Source organism: Chiloscyllium plagiosum, unplaced genomic scaffold (genome assembly GCF_037043375.1).
Source record: "Chiloscyllium plagiosum isolate Xiang-an unplaced genomic scaffold, Cpla_swu_hap1 HiC_scaffold_3, whole genome shotgun sequence".
Taxonomy (NCBI): Eukaryota; Metazoa; Chordata; class Chondrichthyes; order Orectolobiformes; family Hemiscylliidae; genus Chiloscyllium; species Chiloscyllium plagiosum.
The window spans coordinates 39135948-39156690 of record NW_028270141.1 but is presented as its reverse complement, the minus strand read 5'-3'; the positions used below and the strand labels follow the sequence as shown (position 1 = coordinate 39156690).

The 20743-nt window shown below is 38.9% G+C and overlaps 1 protein-coding gene across 2 annotated transcripts in view; it reads left to right on the top strand.

Moving 5' to 3' along the window:
• The window catches only part of slc17a5 (solute carrier family 17 member 5), a 37538-nt gene that overhangs the window by 11074 nt on the left and 5721 nt on the right, over nucleotides 1–20743 (top strand). Inside the window, exons 3-9 of one of the 2 annotated variants that reach the window (XM_043680479.2) lie at nucleotides 1184–1417; nucleotides 2973–3060; nucleotides 4050–4136; nucleotides 6972–7090; nucleotides 8137–8295; nucleotides 12895–13027; nucleotides 18619–18766. In XM_043680479.2, coding sequence (XP_043536414.1) covers nucleotides 1184–1417; nucleotides 2973–3060; nucleotides 4050–4136; nucleotides 6972–7090; nucleotides 8137–8295; nucleotides 12895–13027; nucleotides 18619–18766 — 968 coding nt within the window. The remainder of the gene's footprint in view (nucleotides 1–1183; nucleotides 1418–2972; nucleotides 3061–4049; nucleotides 4137–6971; nucleotides 7091–8136; nucleotides 8296–12894; nucleotides 13028–18618; nucleotides 18767–20743) is intronic. The other variant, XM_043680488.2, reaches the window with a different exon arrangement.

Sequence of the window (20743 nt, the reverse complement as noted above, 5' to 3'; positions counted from 1 at the left end):
CGAACAGGGTTGCCTCAGATTACAACAGGATCTTGACCAGATGGACCAATGGGCTGAGAAGTGGCAGATGGAGTTTAATTCAGATAAATGCGAGGTGCTGCATTTGGGAAAGCAAATCTTAGCAGGACTTATACACTTAATGGTAAGGTCCTCGGGAATGTTGCTGAACAAAGACCTTGGAGTGGAGGTTCATAGCTCTTTGAAAGTGGAGTCGCAGGTAGACAGGATAGTGAAGAAGGCGTTTGGTATGCTTTCCTTTATTGGTCAGAGTATTGAGTTGTGAAAGATGTTGTGAAGCTTGAAAGGGTTCGAAAAGATTTACAAGGATGTTGCCCGGGTTGGAGGATTTGAGCTATAGGGAGAGGCTGAACAGGCTGGGGCTGTTTTCCCTAGAGTGTCGGAGGCTGAGGGGTGACCTGATAGAGGTTTTCAAAATTGAGGGGTTTGGATATGGTAAATAGGCAAAGTCGTTTCCCTGGGGTCGGGGAGTCCAGAACTAGAGGGCATAGGTTTAGGGTGAGAGGGGAAAGATATAAAAGAGACTTGAAGGGCAACTTTTTCACGCAGAGGGTGGTACATATATGGAATGAGCTGCCAGAGGAAGTGGTGGAGGCTGGTACAATTGCAACATTTAAGAGGCAATTGGATGGGTGTATGAATAGGAAGGGTTTGGAGGGATATGGGCCGGGTGCTGGCAGGTGGGACTAGATTGGGTTGGATATCTGGTCAGCATGGACCGAAGGGTCTGTTTCTATGCTGTATGTCTCTGACACTGAGTATCATGAAAAAAGAACATTAATGTTTTTCTTTCATTATCACTGGAATACCTTAGCTAACCATATGATGGCAACGTTAGCATAAGGTTCAAGAAGGGCCACCTACCTTCTCAGTGCAACTTCAATTGGTAACGAATGTGTCGTCTTGCCAGTGTTAACCATATCCTAAGTCTGGACAGAAATTTGCACGTTCAATGGAAATTGGATAGTTGAAATATTTCTTCCAAATGATGTGTATGTTAACTAGATGTTGGACCTTTTCATGTGTTATTGATTTATAGAAGTTTAAATGTTTTACACATTATGCACTTATAACACAACTGGCCTAAGGATGTTTTTCTTAATTTTGAAATAAGGTCAATTTTGAGAGGTAGTATTTTTACTGGAAATTTTTCTGTTTCTAACAGGGCAAGGTATATAAATGGAATTCAGACATACAGGGATGGATCCTTAGCTCTTTCTTCTTTGGTTACATCGTTACTCAGATACCAGGTGGATATCTGGCAGGTCGATTTGGAGGGAAGCTGTTACTTGGCTTTGGCATACTGGGCACTTCAGTTTTGACCCTCCTGACCCCTCCAGCAGCAGCATTGAGTGCTTACTGTGTAATTATATTGAGGGTTCTTGAAGGTCTGGGAGAGGTATGGTGTAAGTTTTCCTTTCCAAACGTTTAAGCATTTTACTTAATTCAAACATTCAGGTGTGGTTATAAATCAATAGTGACTAACTGTTTTTGACTATTTGGATTACATGATTCCAGGAAGTATACATCTTCACTGGGAAGGAAGACCGTGAAATTGGCACAATTTGAGTTTTTATTTTAAAACATCATGGTTTTTAAATTGTGATGAATGGTTTTGAATTTTCTGTAGTTATTTAGTTGTAACTAGTTTACTGAATTTCTACTCGTTTATCTGCTGTCAATAATTAATCATTGTTGTCCAAATTACGTATGACTGTTGATAAGGTCATATTGACATAAAAGTTGAGGATGAGGAAAGAAAGTTCCAAGCTGCAGCATATTACAAAGTGTATCCTTTTGAATGATGGAAATTATTTGAATATATCCTTGGACAGCCTTGATTTAGTACTCGCCATGTCCAAAAACAAAATAGTGTAGATGCTGGAAGTCTGAAATACGAACAAGTACTGAAAGAACTGAGGAGGTCAGGCAACGTCTGTGGGTTGAGAAGAAGAGTTAACATTTTAGGTTGAAGGCCTCCTGGTTCTGTGCAAATATTGGATTTTCAAGTTAATATTTTTTGTACTTATTTAGTTAAGCTTTCATATGAAGAAATGACAAATGGGCTTCCCCTAATATAGAATTTATCTAATGATAGAACTTTGAACACCTATAACTACAGAAAAAAATTCCCTAATCAGAATGCTTTGGAAAGTGTAAACCTTTGTCATTAGAAATATTATTGTCATAAAGTTTTATGATTTTAATGTTTACTGATATATAGTATTGAAAAATAGCATTTGATAAGTGTAAATATGCAATGTTTAGAAAAAATCTTTGCTTTCTAAAATAACTGAAAGTGTTGGAAATTCTCACATCTGACAGCATCTGTGGAGACACAGAAACAACAGTTAATGTTTTAGGTTACTCGCCGTTTTAATTATAACTACATACATAGTAAGAACAGCAAACATTGTAATATTCTCCAACACCATTTTAAAAAAAAGAAAATCAAGCCAAAGATACAGAAAAACAATAAAGCTTCTTCAAACAGGTTGATCTTAAACGAGAGAAGCAGAGAGATTTAAGGTGAAAATGGCTCGGGAATTCAATACATGAAGATACTGCCATGAATGGTTGGGTGGGAGAAGCTGAATCTGAGCAAAACTGAATTCTCTGGACTCCTACATCGCTAACATTTGTAATTGTTGAGTCTGGTGATAAGAAAGACATCACTGAATATTTCAGCAACAGGTGGGTTGTAGCAGTGAGCAATACTACCAAAGCAGAAGAAGGCTGCTTTGGTGATGGGTCAATATGGGGTTACGAACACAGTTTGGTCTAACAGAATGACAAGGTTTTGAATGGGCCTAGTTCAGCCTGACTGGCTGGGGATGTGAATAAAATTGTTGACAAGTGAGTAGAGTTTAAAGAAATGGAGTTTCCCTCCAATTTGGCTGTCACTAGCTTTTAAGATTAAACTTTTTCTTGTGTCTATTCTGATTATGTAATAGGGTGTGACCTTCCCTGCCATGCATGCAATGTGGGCTAAATGGGCACCCCCTCTTGAACGGAGTACACTCCTCAGTTTATCATATGCAGGTGAGTTCATTCATAGAATCTCTGATGTCTAAGCAGGCCGTTTGGCCCATTGAGTTCACACTGCCACTGAGCATGCCACCCCTGTAACCTTGCACTTCCCATGGCTAATCCATTCAGCCTGCACATCACTGGACACAATGGGCAATTTAGCATGGCCAGTCCACCTCGCCTGCACATATTTGGACTGTGGGAGGAAACAGGAGCTCCTGGAGGAAACCCACACAGACGTGGAAAACGTGCAAATTCCGCATGCAATTGCCTGAGGGTGGAATTGAACCTGGGTCCATGGTGCTAACCGCTGAGCCATTGTGCTGCCCATTGTATAGAACCTACCAAAGGTGGTGCTGAGTGAGTGGATTCAACATTAGTTATAATATTTTTTAATAAAAGTGTCATTGTCAGTTTCATATTCAACCCACTCATTGATTTATTCACCTTTTTTTAAATCAATATCCTGATAATATAAACATTTGGTGTTTAAACAAAACAAATCTCAAAACAAAATCATTGACATTTGTTTTTTGCAATGGTTTGTGTATTAAAAGGGATCCTGATTGTGAAACACTATTCTTCAGAGGTTCCTCTCTTGTTTTCTGCCCAGTCCGTTCTTGGATCAAGTTGCATTCATTATCTGATCTACAATGTTCAGTTATGTTTCACATGTTGCATGTGTTTCTAAATGAAAATGTAATGATCTGCATCTGGTTTTAACCTCTTTATGTCAGTATTTGTTCTTGGAATATACAAGAAAGTTTTGAACTTTTCTAGTGCCATTACAATAAACTTGTTGATTTGTAGGGAAATATTGTGTCCAATTTATGTAAAATTACAGTGAGATTTGTGGGGTAGATGTCCACTCGCATTTGATGGGCTGTTTTAAATGACTATTGAAACTGAATACTAATTTGGATATGGGTATCCATTTAGTACCCAAAATACTTATCAAGTAGTGGGGTGGTTTCTAAGTCTGGAATCTTATTACTTTCTAGGTGCTCAATTTGGAACAGTCGTTTCCCTCCCATTGTCTGGAATGATTTGCTATTACTTAGATTGGTCATATGTATTCTACATATTTGGTAAGATTTTCTAATTGATGACTATAAACTGTCTAACATGCAAAGTATTCTCCGATATTTTATTTGTCTTGCTTTCCTTCTACACTCTTATCTCAAATGTCTACTGATATTTCCTGTTTAGTTAGGAATATGCATGTGTGAAGTAGGAAGGAATATTTTATTTTCCCTGTTCATTTCTTAATAATCTTGGGAGAAGGAAGCTGGTGCAATTATCAGTAAAAAGGCCACTGTGTTTGTAAATATTTAACCTCAGTTGCCATTTTTGCTGATCTCATTGTACGTTGTCCAGGAGAACCCACTCAGTTTTATCCCCCATTGACACTGGTAGTATCCCTTTGCAGCCCTTGTCAGAAGCAGCCATCTTTGGGGGTTACACTCAGGACATTGCTGGTCTGTATGCTGCTGTACAATGTGAAATGAAATTATTATTCTTGTCCTAACAAGAGTTCTAATAATCCTTGGTGAAAATTTAAATTCTCTCGTGACACACCTTGACACCTGTAATTATGTGGCTATGCTTTTTTTTGAGAATATGGATACAAGTGCTTTGTTTGTAGTAAAGGTAATTAAAATGATGAGTAATCTTTATCATAGGAGAAAGGCCACGTGTAGAAAGTTCATTATTGGTGCATATAATTCTGCAGCTGGTTTCAGACCTTTAGTCTGATTAAAATGCTGTTAATTGCATACAGGACATTGAGAAGCAATGCCATACTTTATGACAAATTCTCATATGTAACCATTGTTTTTGGATGCAAATGCTTGTAATATCATTTTGATAATTGTGGAGGCTTACCTATTCATAGCTTTGGATATCTACCAGCAAATTAAAATTAAATTAGCTACAAGGTTGTTTGTCATTAAATTTCATCCTGAACATATCCAGAGCTGCCTGTTGAGGTGGCCCCATACAGTAGGGACCAATGGTTTTTCCATGGGTGTCTCATTGTGTCAAGCTATGTAAACATAGAACTAAATCCATTTGGTGGATGTATTATTGATTTGTTTTGATTTATTTATTGTCACATGTCACAAAGTACAATGAAAAGTGTTGTATACTATCACCACTCTCTAATGCCATCTTAAAACAAAAATAAACTAAAACATCAAATATAAAGGCAGGAAAATGAATAAAGAAAGTGTCCAACTTTACTGACCTTCTTAAGTGTTCCATCATGGGCCTGGTGGCCAGGTTTGAGTCCCCTTTGCTGAGCCATTGCTGCTGGAATGAAAGTTTTCACTCTTAGGTGCCATCTTTCCTCCACTAACACCCTCGCCATTTACTTCTTGCTGGTCCTTGCCAGTGCAAACACCACTTGTGGTGGGTACCAGACTGGACTAATCTCAACTCTGTTGCTGCTATGAGTCCACTTTGGGCCCACGTCACTAATGCTGCTGATAACGCCAGGTCTCGTACTGGGTCCAAATCCACTGCCTCCATGGATCTACACTGGATGTAGACATAGTCAGGAAACCAAATTTGCCTCTGCAGCAGCAGCCATGAGTTGGCGCTGGGACCATCTTGATGAAGTAGAAGCCCTGATAATCCAAACCTACCACTGCCACAAGTCCATGCTGCTGGGCCCACTCGAGCCTGTGCAGTGGCTCGAGTGGGCCCAGCAGCACAGGCTCAAGGGGAAAAAAGCAGGAAAGAAAAGAAAAGTGGATGGACTGGACGAGCCCCTGGCCACAGCAGCCCTACCCTGTCAACATCTTACCGGAAGACTGCCAAATTTGGTTTTGTTTTGGGATCAGTTTTTTTTTAAAGTAAGTATTAGATTCCAGGGACTTATTAAAAGAATCAAGCCACAATATTCCACTGTTTTGATTAAACAAACTTTTTGTTTGTTGAGGCTGATGTGGGTAAGAGACAAACTATGGTAGAACATCTCTCTCAGCATTTCAAAAGTGAATGCGGTTAAGACAAATGGCATCACCCAATGCATATACTGTATACAGACCAACATTAATGACGGTACAAGGAATTCCAATTCCTTTCTTTAGAAGATGTAGCTTTGTAATTCCTTCAAATGCCACTGTTTCAGATCACTTCAGTGCTCATCTGGTAGCTCACTTTCCTTTTCTAGGTCTAGACTGCTGTGAATTCTGGAAACTGTAATCCATTACTTAGCTACAACTCCAGCCTTCCACAGACTGCTAGCTTCACTGAACCTGTACTACCCATTGTTTTTCGTCTTGCTCAACTGTACCAACAGTATTGCTTGTGGGCTTTTCAATTCCCATAGACAGTTACACTAAAGAATTAGAGACTTCTTCTGAGCCCCTCACAGCTTCCAGAAAGTTTGAGAGCCCTGGCTCCTAGGCTTCCCCTGAGTCGTAACTGCACAAAGCTATCCAACCTCTTCCTGAGTCCCACTGACACAGCCTTCTGAGGAACACAGCTTAACCACACCACTTTTCTGCATCAATCCTGCTTCTTTCTCTGTTGCACTGTCCAACTGACTGTAACTTTGAACTCCACGTGAATGATCCTTAAACTGTTTTGAGTGAACTATTCTCAGCATTTTACAAAAATCTTTAGTTGCAGTGTGGGGATGCCTCAGCAGGACACTTGTAGGGAAGACTGCCATCATTTACCGCAAATTTTAGTTTCAGCATTAATCTGCAATTCTGCTAATTACTGAAGAAATCATGGACAACTGATGATTTTAATTTTACTGCATTGCATAAACCAGGCCATTATCAATTATTGTATGTAGAAATAGTTTTCACAATTATGCATACCAATTTGTGAGAATTTTAAGATATAACTTATTCTGCTGTATAAATCTCTGCATTTTGCCTTTTAATAGCTTGTTTTTTTAAAAAAATCAGGTGCATTTGGAGTGGCCTGGTGCCTGATATGGTTTGTGATGATTAGTGACACACCGGAAACCCACAAAACTATATCCAGGGCTGAGAGAGTGTATATAATGAATTCACTTTGTGGCCAGGTAAGATGACGACAGTCAAAGGTAATTGATTGAACTAGTACCAAACAAAAGCCTACTATTTTCCATCTTAAACTTCAATTGACTCAACATTCACAGACTCTGGAAGGGACATTTTCACTACCATGGTCAGAAAATACCTCTGTAAACATCCTAGCTTTTATTTTAATATTATTCTGGTTTGACTCCCCTTCTCACTCATGTTTATGTACGTGCCCTATCAAATTCTTTAATAATCCCACTTCTGATCTAATGCTGGAGGTAAGGTAAAGCAGCTGAAAATTGTTCAGACATAGATGCTGCCCTGTGAAACCCTGCATTGAATTACAGGGACTGAGGTCATTAAACTTCAACAATCACAATTGTCTGTCTTTGTGTCAGGCCTGATGACCAGGGTAGTGGTTATGGAATTCAGCTATTTTGTTTATCATGGAGTCTGAAGCTGAGTAGTACCTGCAAAACCTAAAGTTGAAATAAGTGAGCTGATTATTGTTGAGTGAGTGCTTGTTAGCACTGTGGACAATTCCTTCCACCACCATGGTGATTATTGGGAATATTTGACTGAAATGAACTTGATTGACTCTTTGTCAGGACACATCTGCATAATTTTTCAGGCTTTTCAAATTACATTTCCAAATAAGCTTGCTTCCTCAATATAGTAAGTTCCTTCATTTGGAAATAATTTGTTCGCTATTGATCCTGAAGAGTAAAGTAGACAAGCCAAAGTGTACTTTGTTTTGAACAGGTAGTTGAACAATCTTTCTAAGATTGAAATGAGGCTTTTGTGCTTATCATGAAGTGGGGAAACTTAATTAAATTTTAATTGTTCTTTAAGAGTAGTTTTAAAATGATATGTAAAAATACAAAACAAGGTTTAAAATAATCAACATTGTTTAAACTTAACAGTAAAACTTATTTGATAAAACATAAGGACATAGACAAAAATAACATTCAGTTTGATTTATTTGTAGCATTTTCTGCTAGCATTAGCATTTGGGTTGCTTTCTCCTTTAATAACGTCTGCATTTTGTTTTGTTTCATTTCTGTAGCATTCTTTAAATAATAATGTACCCTGGAGATCTCTATGGCAATCTTTGCCACTTTGGGCTATAATCGTTCCTCATTTTTGCTACAACTGGACTTTTTACACATTATTAACCCTACTGCCAACATACATGGAAGAAATTCTACAATTTGACATTAAAGAGGTAAGTCTGACAAGGTTGTTATTTTCGCTTATTGAGAACTTAGTCTTTTTTTTACGATAACTTTGAAAGAAACCATCAAATTGGAACTAAATAGTCTATCCCAGTCTTTTTAAGTTGCTTTGTAAAATATTAGAATATGTTGCAGATTGTGGCTTCATGAAAATTATTTTTAATCATGCTATTGCTAAAAATATGATCATGACCACTCTTCAATGCCAGTAATAATGCTCATTATTTATTTACCTTGGATCATTCCAACACCGGCTGGCAAATATTAGAAGCTTATAATTTGGGGGCTGTTCCCCCTCATAGAGTTTCAGGATTTGCACCAGATACTATTCTTAGTTCAGTGTCATCAATTACTTCTGCAAATTGACTTGTATAAGAGCAGAAGTATGCTATTCAGCCGATCAAGTTTGCTTTGCCACTGAATGAGATCATGGCAGATCTGATCATCCTCAACTTTTTTGCTCTTTCCCCACAAACCTTGATTCCTTTACTGATTAGAACTTTGTCTACCTCAGCCTCAAATACACTTAATGACACAGCCTCTACAGCTCTCTGTAATAAAGAATTCCACAGATTCACTACTGAGTGAAGAAATTCCTCCTTGTGAACAAGTGACATCTGGTCTATATGTGAGAAGTTTTAATTTCTGGAGCTGAGATCTTTTTTAAAAACTCAGATAAAGAAGAAAAAGTCCTGTAGTGATACGGATTTGTTTGTATTGGGTGTGTTTTTCAATTGGACATAGTAAACATTGAGAAGCATGAACTTCCTTTCTGTTTGGAAGGATAGGAATTCTTTTGTGCTTGCCTGTGTACATGTAGGTGTTGGGGTGAGGCTGGACCCATAGCTTGGAAAACTTGTGTATTTTAGTTTGCAGTGGTCCAGGTGGAACTTGGATCCAAGAAACAGATTCTCCTGAAGAAAGGACATAGAATAGAATTGCCAGGAAATAACTTACCTCAATGGAAGGATTTTAGTTTGAAAATTCTGGACTGGAACTCATTAGAATTCTGAAGTGAAGGAATTATTTGAAGTTGAGAGAGTCTAAGCTCAGTTGTGATACAGTTTAAGGAAGTGGCTACCAAACCGTCAAGACTTGGAATTGAAAGAAACAGTTAGTCCTATAGACGTGGTAGAGCAGAAATCCCTCTCGATTTTGAGTACTGTAAAGTGTTGAGATGATTGGGATTCCACTTCTTACTGAATTTCAAAATTTTTCCATTTGTGTTCTATGTAAATAGTTCAGGTTTATTTCTTTGTGTGCTTTTGCATAATAAACTTCTGTTTAATTGCTTAATTGTTATTTCATTAATTTTAGTTTTATTTCAGTGAAAGACCACGTGTTAAATAGAAACCACACGAAATATCTATTAAGTCAGATTTCAGTCTCGGATCTAACTTGCATGTTGCCATGTGAATGGCAATTTCTTGACTCAGATTTTTTTTTAAATTAACTTAGATTTAGTGCAGGGTGTAGCTGTAATTTGAAATCATCTTGTCTAAAACTTGGCTAAATGTCAGGAAATTTTAGGGTGGTGAAATGTGCAGAAGCTGATAAATGGACTTAAATGCAGAGATGTGACGTACTGCACTTTCAGAGTAGGATAACATATGGGATAACAATATACCACAAATCGCAAGATTTTGAAAAGTGCAGATGAGCAGAGAGACCTCTGTGTGTCCATGTACACAAGCCATAAACATATTTTTCAAAAAAGAACTTAAAGATTTATAAACAGAAGAATAGGCTGGAACAACAAAGAGCCCATACTAAAACATTCCTAATCATGTGGCATTTGTTGTATCCAAGACTAATTTGTTTTTAATCCATCATCTAAACATCTATAATCATACCATAGACACACTAATTCAGTTCACCACTAACCCGGCGCTGTTTGAATGCCTTTACCTATCGTTGGTTGTCCGTATCATAATTTTCCTGCTTTGAGCTTTCATTTGGTTATATTATGATTTTGAAATTTTTGATTCTGCCACATTTAAGATGTCACTGTAGATACAGAATAATTTTACATTTTAAAAATTAAGTGATTTCTTAGGGTATTCAGTTTACAAAAAAAACACAATGTGAGTAGGTACTAAGACCCAGGACCTGTTCTGCCAAGTTAATCTAAGACTTATACCCATCCCTGTTCCATACCCCTTAATACATATAACTAGTGAGGAAAAAGAAAATCACACTCAGACTTAAAGTCTAGATATCATTTTGATTAAGTTTATAGTGCCCTTTCTCCAAGGCTAGTATATTTTTAAGGTATGGTGCCCAAAATTACTAAGTACTCTAGCTGTGGCACAACCAGGGCTTTGTATAACTAGTTTAACTTCTACCCCTTGTGTTCTAGTCCTCTAGATAAAAAGTGTTACATGACATTAGTCTCCTTGTGAATTCTGTGCCTATCCATGATATTTTAATATCCTGTGAGTAATTAATATCAATGGTAAAGAATATCCTTTTATTAAAAGCATTTCAAGTTTGGAAAGCGCAATTACTTCTAAGAAACAAAACCAAAAATTGCTGAAAATAACTCAGCAGAAGGGTCATTGGATCTGAGATGTTAACTCTGTTTTCTCTATACAGATGCTGCCAGATCTGAATTTTTCCAGCAATTTCTGGTTTAGTCTGATTTCCAGCATCTGCAGTTGTTAGTATTTTTTGTTATCTTTTTAAGTCCTTTTCTAATGACAGATACGATGTGAACAACTTGAATATTGGAATACAATAAAATTGCAAAATTTGCTGATTATGCTGAACTTGGAGTTGTGGTAAACAGTGAGAATACCCATTAATTACAAGGTGGCATTGTTAGGCAGAATGGGTACAAATTGTAAAAATGGAGGTGTGAGGTGATGAACTTTGGCAGAAAGGTTAGGGAGAGGCAGTTTTATGGCATAATTCTGTAGAATATAGAGATCTAAGGTGTTTCAAATTCAATTATTTATGAAGGTGATGGAGTATATTGAGAGAATGGTTAGCAAAGCATGTGGGTTTTGGGCTTCATTAATAGAATTGAGTTCAAAGTCAGGGAGGCTTTGGTGGACCTTGAATAAAGTACTGGTTAGAACACAACTAGAAGGTCATGTCTAGTTGAGAGACTTTTGGAAGGATGTATAGGAGATCTACCAGAATGATTCTAGGGATAATGGTTTGTTCTTGAGCAACAGAGATTGGGGGATCTGATAGCAGTATATGAGTTTATGACAGGCTTAGGTGAAGTTGATGAAGAAAAGCTATTTATATTAGTTGGTGGTGTAAGGACAAAGGAGAAGCTTTGGGGTAGAGATACAGAGAATGAGAGGAAGAACTTTGTAAGATAGTTGAATGGCAGTGATCTGGAACTCTGTCCATGAGTGAGACTTGATCAGTGATTTCAAAATTAAATTGGCTGGGCAATTAAAGGAAATAAGCTTAATGACTTTGATCCTAAACGGGACTAGCCTCATATTGGAAATGTAACAAAGCTTTTTAAATGATCATGGAACTGAAAGATGCACGTGCTAAATCAGCAAGCTCTTTGATTAGATTAGATAGCTTACAGTGTGGAAACAGGCCCTTCAGCCCAACAATTCCACACTGACCCACTGAAGCGCAACCCACCCAGACCCATTTACCCCTTCACCTAACACTACGCACATTTTTGGATTGTGGGAGGAAACTGGAGGACCCGGAGGAAACCCACGCAGACACTGGGAGAATGTGCAAACTCCACACAGGCAGTCGCCTGAGGCAGGAGTTGAACCCGGATCTCTGGCGCTGTGAGGCAACAGTGCTAACCACTATGCCAGCTTGCTGCCCACACTCTCTTACTGAGCAAAAGGCAGTTGATGCTTGAAAATTAGATCATACACCTATCCAAATAATTCTTCATGGAACAACATCTCTACGTAAACTTGTGTTTATCCAAAATTCTGCTCATATTATCATCAAATCCTATTCATGCGTCACTCTCTGGTACTAGCTGACCTATGTTGTCTTCCAGCCTGACAATTGCCTGATTTTTAAAATACTCCTCTTTCTTTCAAAATTTTCCATGGCGCCTCCACCCTTCGCCACCTCTTTACTTTCTCTATACCTAAAGTCTTTGAGATCCACCAATATTTGCACATCTGTCGTCTTAGTTGCCTTGATCATTGACAATTGTGTTTTTAGCTGATTGGGCTCTAAACTCTTAAATTCCTTCTCTGAAACTCTCCAGCTTGCTCCACCTTTCAGGCAGTCCTTAAAATCTACTACTTTGACCAAGTTTTTAGTCATCTGTCCCCATAGTTCCTTCTATGGCATGGTGACAAATTTAATTAACAATCTTGAAGTGCCTTGAGACATTTTGCTACATAAACAATTTATATAGCCCCTTCATCTCAGTCTGTGTTGAGTAGTGTAATTTGAGTTACAATTCCAGACTTTTGCTTCTCAGAAATAGTTTCCCTTCAAAGATTGTTAGGGGTGAAGTCCATTAGTGGGTAAATTTTCAATGGTCAATGGATAAACATTATTTATTGTTATATTCTTGTGCTCATGCTTTAATTTGTGCAGAAGTTTGTACTGCAATATAGCTAATTACTTTGTTTATGTAGAATGGCATTTTATCTGCCCTACCGTATTTCTTCTGTTGGATGGTGATGATTACTACTGGGTTCATTGCTGATTGCCTGATAAAAAATCACAATTTTACTACATCTGCTGTGCGTAAAATGTTTACCATTATAGGTAAGATGTTTTAAATTTTAATTTGTTGTGGCTGAAAACACTTTTGAGAAATATACTTTTAAATTCTGATGTAGAAATCCATGATAGTGTAAACGTATTGGTTTAGAATGTAATGGTATTGGGGACTTCACCAAAGCTTTATGGGATTTGGAGGTAAAGTTGAGATATACAGTGTCAGTAGAAATGCAATAGCTATATGGATGGGTATGTAGATAGATTCCACATTGACAGTTAGTTGGTAAAACGAAGCAAAGGATGTTATTGGTTAGGTAATTGATTTAAAATAGGAAATTACATAAATAGAAGATAGTGTATATGCATAACAAAGACCACATTTTGGATCTTTGAGATGATTGGTCATTGGTTGGAGTTGGATTTCAGTGTGTAGCTTGAGCAAGGAAGTGAAGAAGCAAATAATTACAAGCAGTAATTCAGCAGAGATCACGGGTTTATTGTGAGTAAAATTGGTTAAGCATTGTTCGGCTGTGGTTTTCTTTATAAGTAAAAGAATTTGGCATTAGCAAGCGTTTTTTAAGAGTATTGATGAAAAAAAGTAAATATTGTTTCTCTATATGACACTGGTCAGGTCCCATTTGGTTGCTTTTTGACCAGAATTGACTAGGAACTGGAAAAGAACTCAGCTGAAACTTTACCAGCAATCATAAATCTGTGGACTAAACTATCTAGGAAAACTTGTAAATTAAAAACATAAATTAGTTTGCAGCAATTTGGTGAAGTTGGGAAGGTTTGGATCAACAGATGTTGAGAATGGGCAGGGATGACCCATTCACTGTCTCTTTTTGATCCAGTAGAACAATTTGCATGATTGATACCAAAAACTAGCCACCAGGATACATGAACATCAACTAGCCGCAAAAAGACATGACCCACTCTCTCACTAGAATCTTTACATACAGATGAGAAAGGAGACCACTTTGATTAGGGCAACACATCCATCCTAGGACAAGCCAAAGAGGGACACATGCGAGAATTCCAACAAGCTTGGCATTCCAACCGGAACTCAATCAACAAACATTGACTTCGATCCCATTTACCACCCCCTGAGAAAAAGAACGGGAAATTACGTCACCACAGGAAATGATGTCATTCAACCCAAGAAAACCTAAACACCAATAAAAGTGGGCCATAGCACCAGTGCTTCATCCGGAGGCTCACTGATATTACCTAGTATGGTGACATACCTACATCCATGATTGATATCACATTGTTGCAAATACATGTGTAAGATACAAGTTTTTAAAGAGTTAAGTTTGGACTTGAGTGGCAAGTTGGGCAAATGCATGGCAAATGAAGTATAATGTGGATATATGTGAGGTTATCTACTTTGATAGCAAGCAAAAGAGGCAGATGATAAATTGGGAAAAAGGAAGGTAAACTAAAGCTGAATTTCCTTGTACATAAGTCGCAGAAAGTATGCATGCAGGTGCAACAGGCGGTGCAGAAGACAAATGGTATATTGGCCTTCATAGCAAGAGGATTAGAGCCCAGGCGCAGGGATATCTTGCTGTAATTATACAGGGTCTTGGTGAGATCACATTTGGAGTATTGTGTGGGGGTTTGATCACCTTATGTGAGGATGGATGTTCTTGCTATGGAGGGAGTGCAACATAGGTTTACTAGACTGATACCTGGGATGGTAGGACTGAAGAGAGGCTGATTGGTTAGGATTATATTCACTGGAGTTCACAAGAATGGAGGGAATCTAATAGCTATAAAACTTTAACAGAATTAATGCAGGAAGTATGTTCCCAATGACCAGAGAATCCAGAGCCAGGAATCACAGTCTAAGCATATAGGATAAGCCATTTAGGATTGAGATGAGAAATTTTGTCACCCAGTGTGATGATCTTGTGGAATTCTCTGCCACCAAAAGCAGTTGAGGCCAAATACTGAATGTTTTCAAGGAGTTACATTTAGTTCTTGAGGCCAAAGACATCAAAGGGGATTTGGATGAAAGTGTATACTTATAACGTTTAGCCATGACCATATTGAATGGAGGTGTAGGCTTGAAGGATTGAATGGCCTACTCCTCTTTTCTTTGCTTCTGTGTAACTGTAGGATGATTTATATAATTTTAGCTTGTATTGCTTTTAAATTTAGAAGGCTGTGGGATATTCTGATTCAATGATTCTCAAACAGTCTTTGTTCAGAAGCCTCTTATTTGAATGGATTGAAAATCACTAAATTAAGAAAAAATGGCTTTCTGTTTAAACTTGTACTTTGGCATCCTTTCCCAGTGTTTAACTATGTGGTATTTAATTTTTTTAAAAGATATCCTCTCAAACAAATTTAAACTCACTTGGTGTCTGCTACCAGCTAATTGCAGGTCTGCTTAGAGGTCTTGGTGCCATTCTCCACACTCCTCTAAATATAAACAAAAAGATAAATAACTGTGGATGCTGGAAATCTGAAACAAAACAGAAATTGCTGGAGAAACAAACAGATCTGGCAGCATCTGTGGATAGCAAGCAGAGTTTACATTTTGGGTCCAGTGACCTTCAAAACTATTTGCTCAAAAAGTATATATACTAAAGGAGGAGTAACAGGTGGGAGTAAAAGAGTAGACGATAGATGGAGCCTACAAGGAGAGAACAATAATTGGTCTGACAAAGAGATGAATAATGGTGAGCTGGAGAGAAAGAAAAGCTGATAATAGGGACTATTAGGGAGTGAGAATGGGTTGGCTATGATGAAGGTAGCCCATGTGGTGACAGGGCCATGGTATGGGACTGGGGTAAAGGCTATGGAGTGAGGTATTCGGGCCCTAAAATTACTGCATATTAAGTCTTGAAGCTTGCAAGGTCCCCAAGTGGAAAATTAGATGTTCTTCCAGCTTACACCGAGCCTCACTGAGCACTGCAGTGAGTCCAAGACAGAAATGTGGGCCAGGGAACACCAGCAATCTGTTAAAATGGCAGAGAACTCGAAGCTTGGGGTCATTTTTGTGGACAGATTGTAGGTGTTCTGCAAAGTAGTCACCCAGTTTGTGGTTCATCTACCCAGTGTAGCAAGGACCACATTGTGAGCAGTGAATTTGGAGTCAATTGCAGTAAATTGTTGATTCACCTGGAAGATGAAGTGATTGCTGGGTTTTTTGTTGAGATTTTTGAATCATTGATAGTCACAGGTGAGGTGCTGAAAGACTCGAGGTTGGCTAACCTGGTGCCATTATTTAAGAAAGGTGGTAAGGAAAAGCCAGGTAACTTTAAACTGGTGAGCCTGACATTGGATAAGTTGTGGAGGGAATCCTGAGGGACAAGATTTACACTTATTCGGACAGGCAAGGACTGATTGGGGATAATCAACATGGCTTTGTGTGTGGGAAATAATGTTTCTCAAACTTGATTGAGTTTTTGGAAGAAGTGATGAAGAGGATTGATGAGGGCAGAGCGATGGCCGTGATTTATATGGACTTAAGGCAGTTAACAAGGCTTCTCATGGTAGACTGGTTAGCAAGGTTGATCACAGGGAGAACTAGCCGATTTGATACAGAACTGGGACGAAGAGTGAAGACCGAAGGTAGTGGTGGAGGGTTGCTGTTCAGACTGGAAGCCTGTGACCAGTAGTATGCCACAAGGATTGGTGCTGGGCCATTGGTTTTTGTCATTGATATAACTATTTGGATGTGAACGTAGGATGTGTGGTTAGTACATTTACAGATGATACCAAAATTGAAGGTGTGGTGGACAGCAAAGAAGGTTACCTCAGTACACAGGGATCTTGATCAGATGGGCCAATGTGCCAAGGAGTGGCAGATGGAGTTTTATTTAGATAATTGTGAAGCGCTGCATTTTGGAAAGGCAAATCAGGGCAGGACTGTTACATTTAATGGTAAGGTCCTGGGAAGTGTAGCTAAAAAAGTGTGCAGGTTCATAGTTCCTTGAAAGTGGAGTCGCAGGTAGATAGCATAGTGTAGAAGGTGCTTAGTATACTTTCCTTTATTGGTCAGTGCATTGAGTTGGGAGGTCATGTTGCAGCTGTACAGGATGTTGGTTGGCCACTTGGAATACAGGTAACCCACACTTTTCAAACATTCGCTTTACGCAATTTTGATTTTAGAAAAGCCCTACATTAGTTTTTGCGAATCTGAAGAGTTTTGCTTTTAAGAAAAACTGTGTACTTTTTGCCAAATAAATTGTGCATCTTCGCTTTTATGCCATTTCTGGCTTACAAAAGGTTTCCTGGGAACCCTCTAGTTTTGGATAGCAGGTCTACCGGTGTTGTATACAATTCTGGTCTCCCTTCTATAGGAAAGATGTTGAGACTTGAAAGGGTTCAGAAAAGATTTACGAGGATGTTGCCAGGGTTGGAGCAATAGGGAGAAGTTGAATAGGTTGAGGCTGTTTTCCCTGGAGCACCAGAGCTAAGCGGTAATCTTTAGAGGTTTATCAGATCATGAGGCGCATGAGTAAGGTAAGTAGACAAGGTCTTTTCCCTGAGGTGGGGGAGTCTCGAACTAGAGGACACTGGTTTAGGGTGAGAAGGGAAAGATTTAAAAGGGACCTAAGGGGCAACATTTTCATGCAGAATGGTGCATGTATCGAATGAGCTGCCAGAGAAAGTGGTGGAGGCTGTTAGAATTAAAAACATTTAATAGACTTGTGGATGGGTATATGAATAGGAAGGGTTTAGAGGGATATGTGCCAAGTGCTGGCAAATGGGACTAGATTAGTTTAGGATATCTGGTTGGTATGGATGAGTTGGATCGAAGAGTGTGTTTACGTGCTGTACATCTGTGACACTGTCGGGGGTCCCTGGACCCGAAATGTTGACGCTGCTTTCTCTGCGGATGTTGCCAGACCTGCTAAGTTTCTCCAGCAATTTCTGTTTCTGTTTCAATCCTCTATCGATGTCCTCCTATGAAGGAACCTACCCACTTAACGCTGTATACGTTGCAGTTGCACTCTGCAACCAACATCTAGAAACAGCACCCATTCACCAACTCTTAGTCATGGTATTATGGATGGTCCTTAACCCCTAATGTTAACCCTATTAGGCAAAGATTTTAATATTTTGAAGAACTCCTGGAAAGTTTCCATAGGTTCCTGGGGGTCGGTTTGAGAACCGCTGATTTAATTGAGATATTTAAATCCAATTGGGTTGGAGAGCACAGAATCTATGCCTAACCAAGGTAATGCTATCCAGCAGCTTTCATCACAATGGGAAATTTCATCATGAGCTGTCAGCCTTCAATCAAATGGAATGACTGAACCAATTCAGCTAACACCAGCTTCCTTTTCGATCCAATAAGATTATCCACTATATAACTAAATCAAGACCTTCATGTAAGGGGTTTTGGCAAGTAGGTATAATCAACTAGGAGAAAGTGAGGACTGCAGATACTGGAGATCAGAGCTGAAAAATGTGTTGCTGGAAAAGCGCAGCAGGTCAGGCAGCATCCAAGGAGCAGGAGAATCGACATTTCGGGCATAAACCCTTCTTCAGGAAGGCTTATGCCCGAAACATCAATTCTCCTGCTCCTTGGATGCTGCCTGACCTGCGCTTTTCCAGCAACACATTTTTCAGCAAGTAGGTATAATTACAATAACAATCTTTTTTGTTTTGTTTAGGTATGGTCGGACCTGCAATTTTCCTAGTTGCTACAGGATATGTGGGGTGTAACTATACAATGGCCGTGCTATTTCTCTCAATATCTTCTGCCTTGGGTGGTTTCAGCACATCTGGTTTCAATATTAATCATTTGGATATTGCACCATCGTAAGTGAACTATTTGAAACTATTGACCCTGTGTTTTCAATCTTCTGCTGAAAAATAAATTAATCTTTCAGTGTCTCCTTTTAATATGAAGAAATCTCTGAAAAATAATTTTTGAAATTGCCTTCTCTCCAGTTTGAACATGAGCATGAGTTACCCAAGTGAGCGGTCCATCTTATTTTCTTTTATCTTTATTCATTGTTCATGTTATACATTAACAACCTGGATAAAGGAACTGAGGGCATAGTTGTGAAGTTTGCAGACGTTACAAAGATTGGTGGAGGGACAGGTAGTGTTGAGGAAGCAGGGAGGCTGCAGAAGTACTTGACCAGGTTTGGAGAGTGGGCAAAGAAGTCGCAAATGGAATGCAATGTAGGAAAGTGAGATCATGCACTTTGCTAGGAAGAACAGAAGTGAAGGTTATTTTCTAAATTGGGAAAGGCTTTGGAAATCTCTAGCAGAAAGGGACTTGGAAGTCCAAGTTCAGGATTCTCTTAATGTTCAGTTTGCAGTTAGGAAAGCAAATGCAATGTTAGCATTTATTTCAAGAGCAGACATGTACTGATGAGGTTGTATAACATTCTGGTGAGACCGTATTTCGAATATTATGAGAGATTTTGAGGCCCGTATCTAAAGAAGAATGTGCTGACATTGGAGGGGTTCCAGAGGAGGTTTAGAAGAATGATCCTGGGATAAAGGACTTGCCATATGGGCACTTGTGGCCTCTAGGTCTGCACTCCATCCAGTTTAGAAGGGTAAGAGAGATCTCATTGAAACCTGCAGAAAGCTTAAAGGCCAAGATAAAGTTGACATTGAGAAGATGTTTCCACTAGTAGGAGAGATAAGGACCCGGAGGGCACTGCCTCATAGTGAAAGAACTTTTAGAACTGAGATGAGAAGGAATTTCTTCAGCCAGAGCATGATGAATCTGTGAAACTCACTGCTGCAGAAGTCTTTGGAGGCAGTCATTGAGTGTATCTAAGACCGAGATAGTTGTTTGACAGTAAAAGGATCAAGGGTTACAGGGAAAAAGCAGCAGAATGGGGTTAAGAAATATAATGGCCATGATCGAATGGTCGAGCACAGTTAATGGGCTGAATGGCTTAATTATGCTCTGATATCTTATGATCTTATTAGCAGATTTCTAACAATAATGATCAATCACTCAATGGAGTGAGGTGCATAAATCACATGCAGCATCAGCCATCCTTTCAATCGTTTAAATGTATTTATTCTGCTTTTAATGCAGAAACAATGTCTGATTTGTTGATATTTAGGTTAAATCAGAATTTGTTCATCTGTCTATGAAAACACCAATATAAGATTCGGATTTAAGTCCATAAGATAAAGGAGCAGAAGTTAGGCCATTCAGCCCATCAAACCTGCTCTGCCATTCAATCATGGCTGATAAGTTTCTCATCCCCATAATCCTTGATCCCTTGATAATCAAAAACCTATCTATCTCAGTCTTAAATATGCTCAATGACTTGGTCTCCGCAGCCTTCTGTGCCAATCAATTCCTCAGATTCACCCTCTCTGGCTGAAGAAGTTTTTCCTTGTCTCCGTTCTAAATGGTCTTCCCTTTACTCTCAGGCTGTGCCCTTGGATCCTAGTCTGTCCAACCAATGGAATCATCTTCCTAACATCCACTCAGTCCAAGCAATTCAGTATTTTGTATGTTTCAATCAGATGTCCCCCTCATGCTTTTAAACTTCATTGAGTATAAACCCAGTGTCCTCAAATGTTCCTCATAGAGTCATAGAGATGTACAGCATGGAAACAGACCCTTCGGTCCAACCCGTCCATGCCGATCAGATATCCCAATCCAATCTAGTCTCACCTGCCAGCGCCCGGCTCATATCTCTCCAAACCCTTCCTATTCATATACCTATCCAAATGCCTCTTAAATGTTGCAATTGTACCAGCCTCCATCACGTCCTCTGGCAGCTCATTCCATACACGTACCGCCCTCTGTGTGAA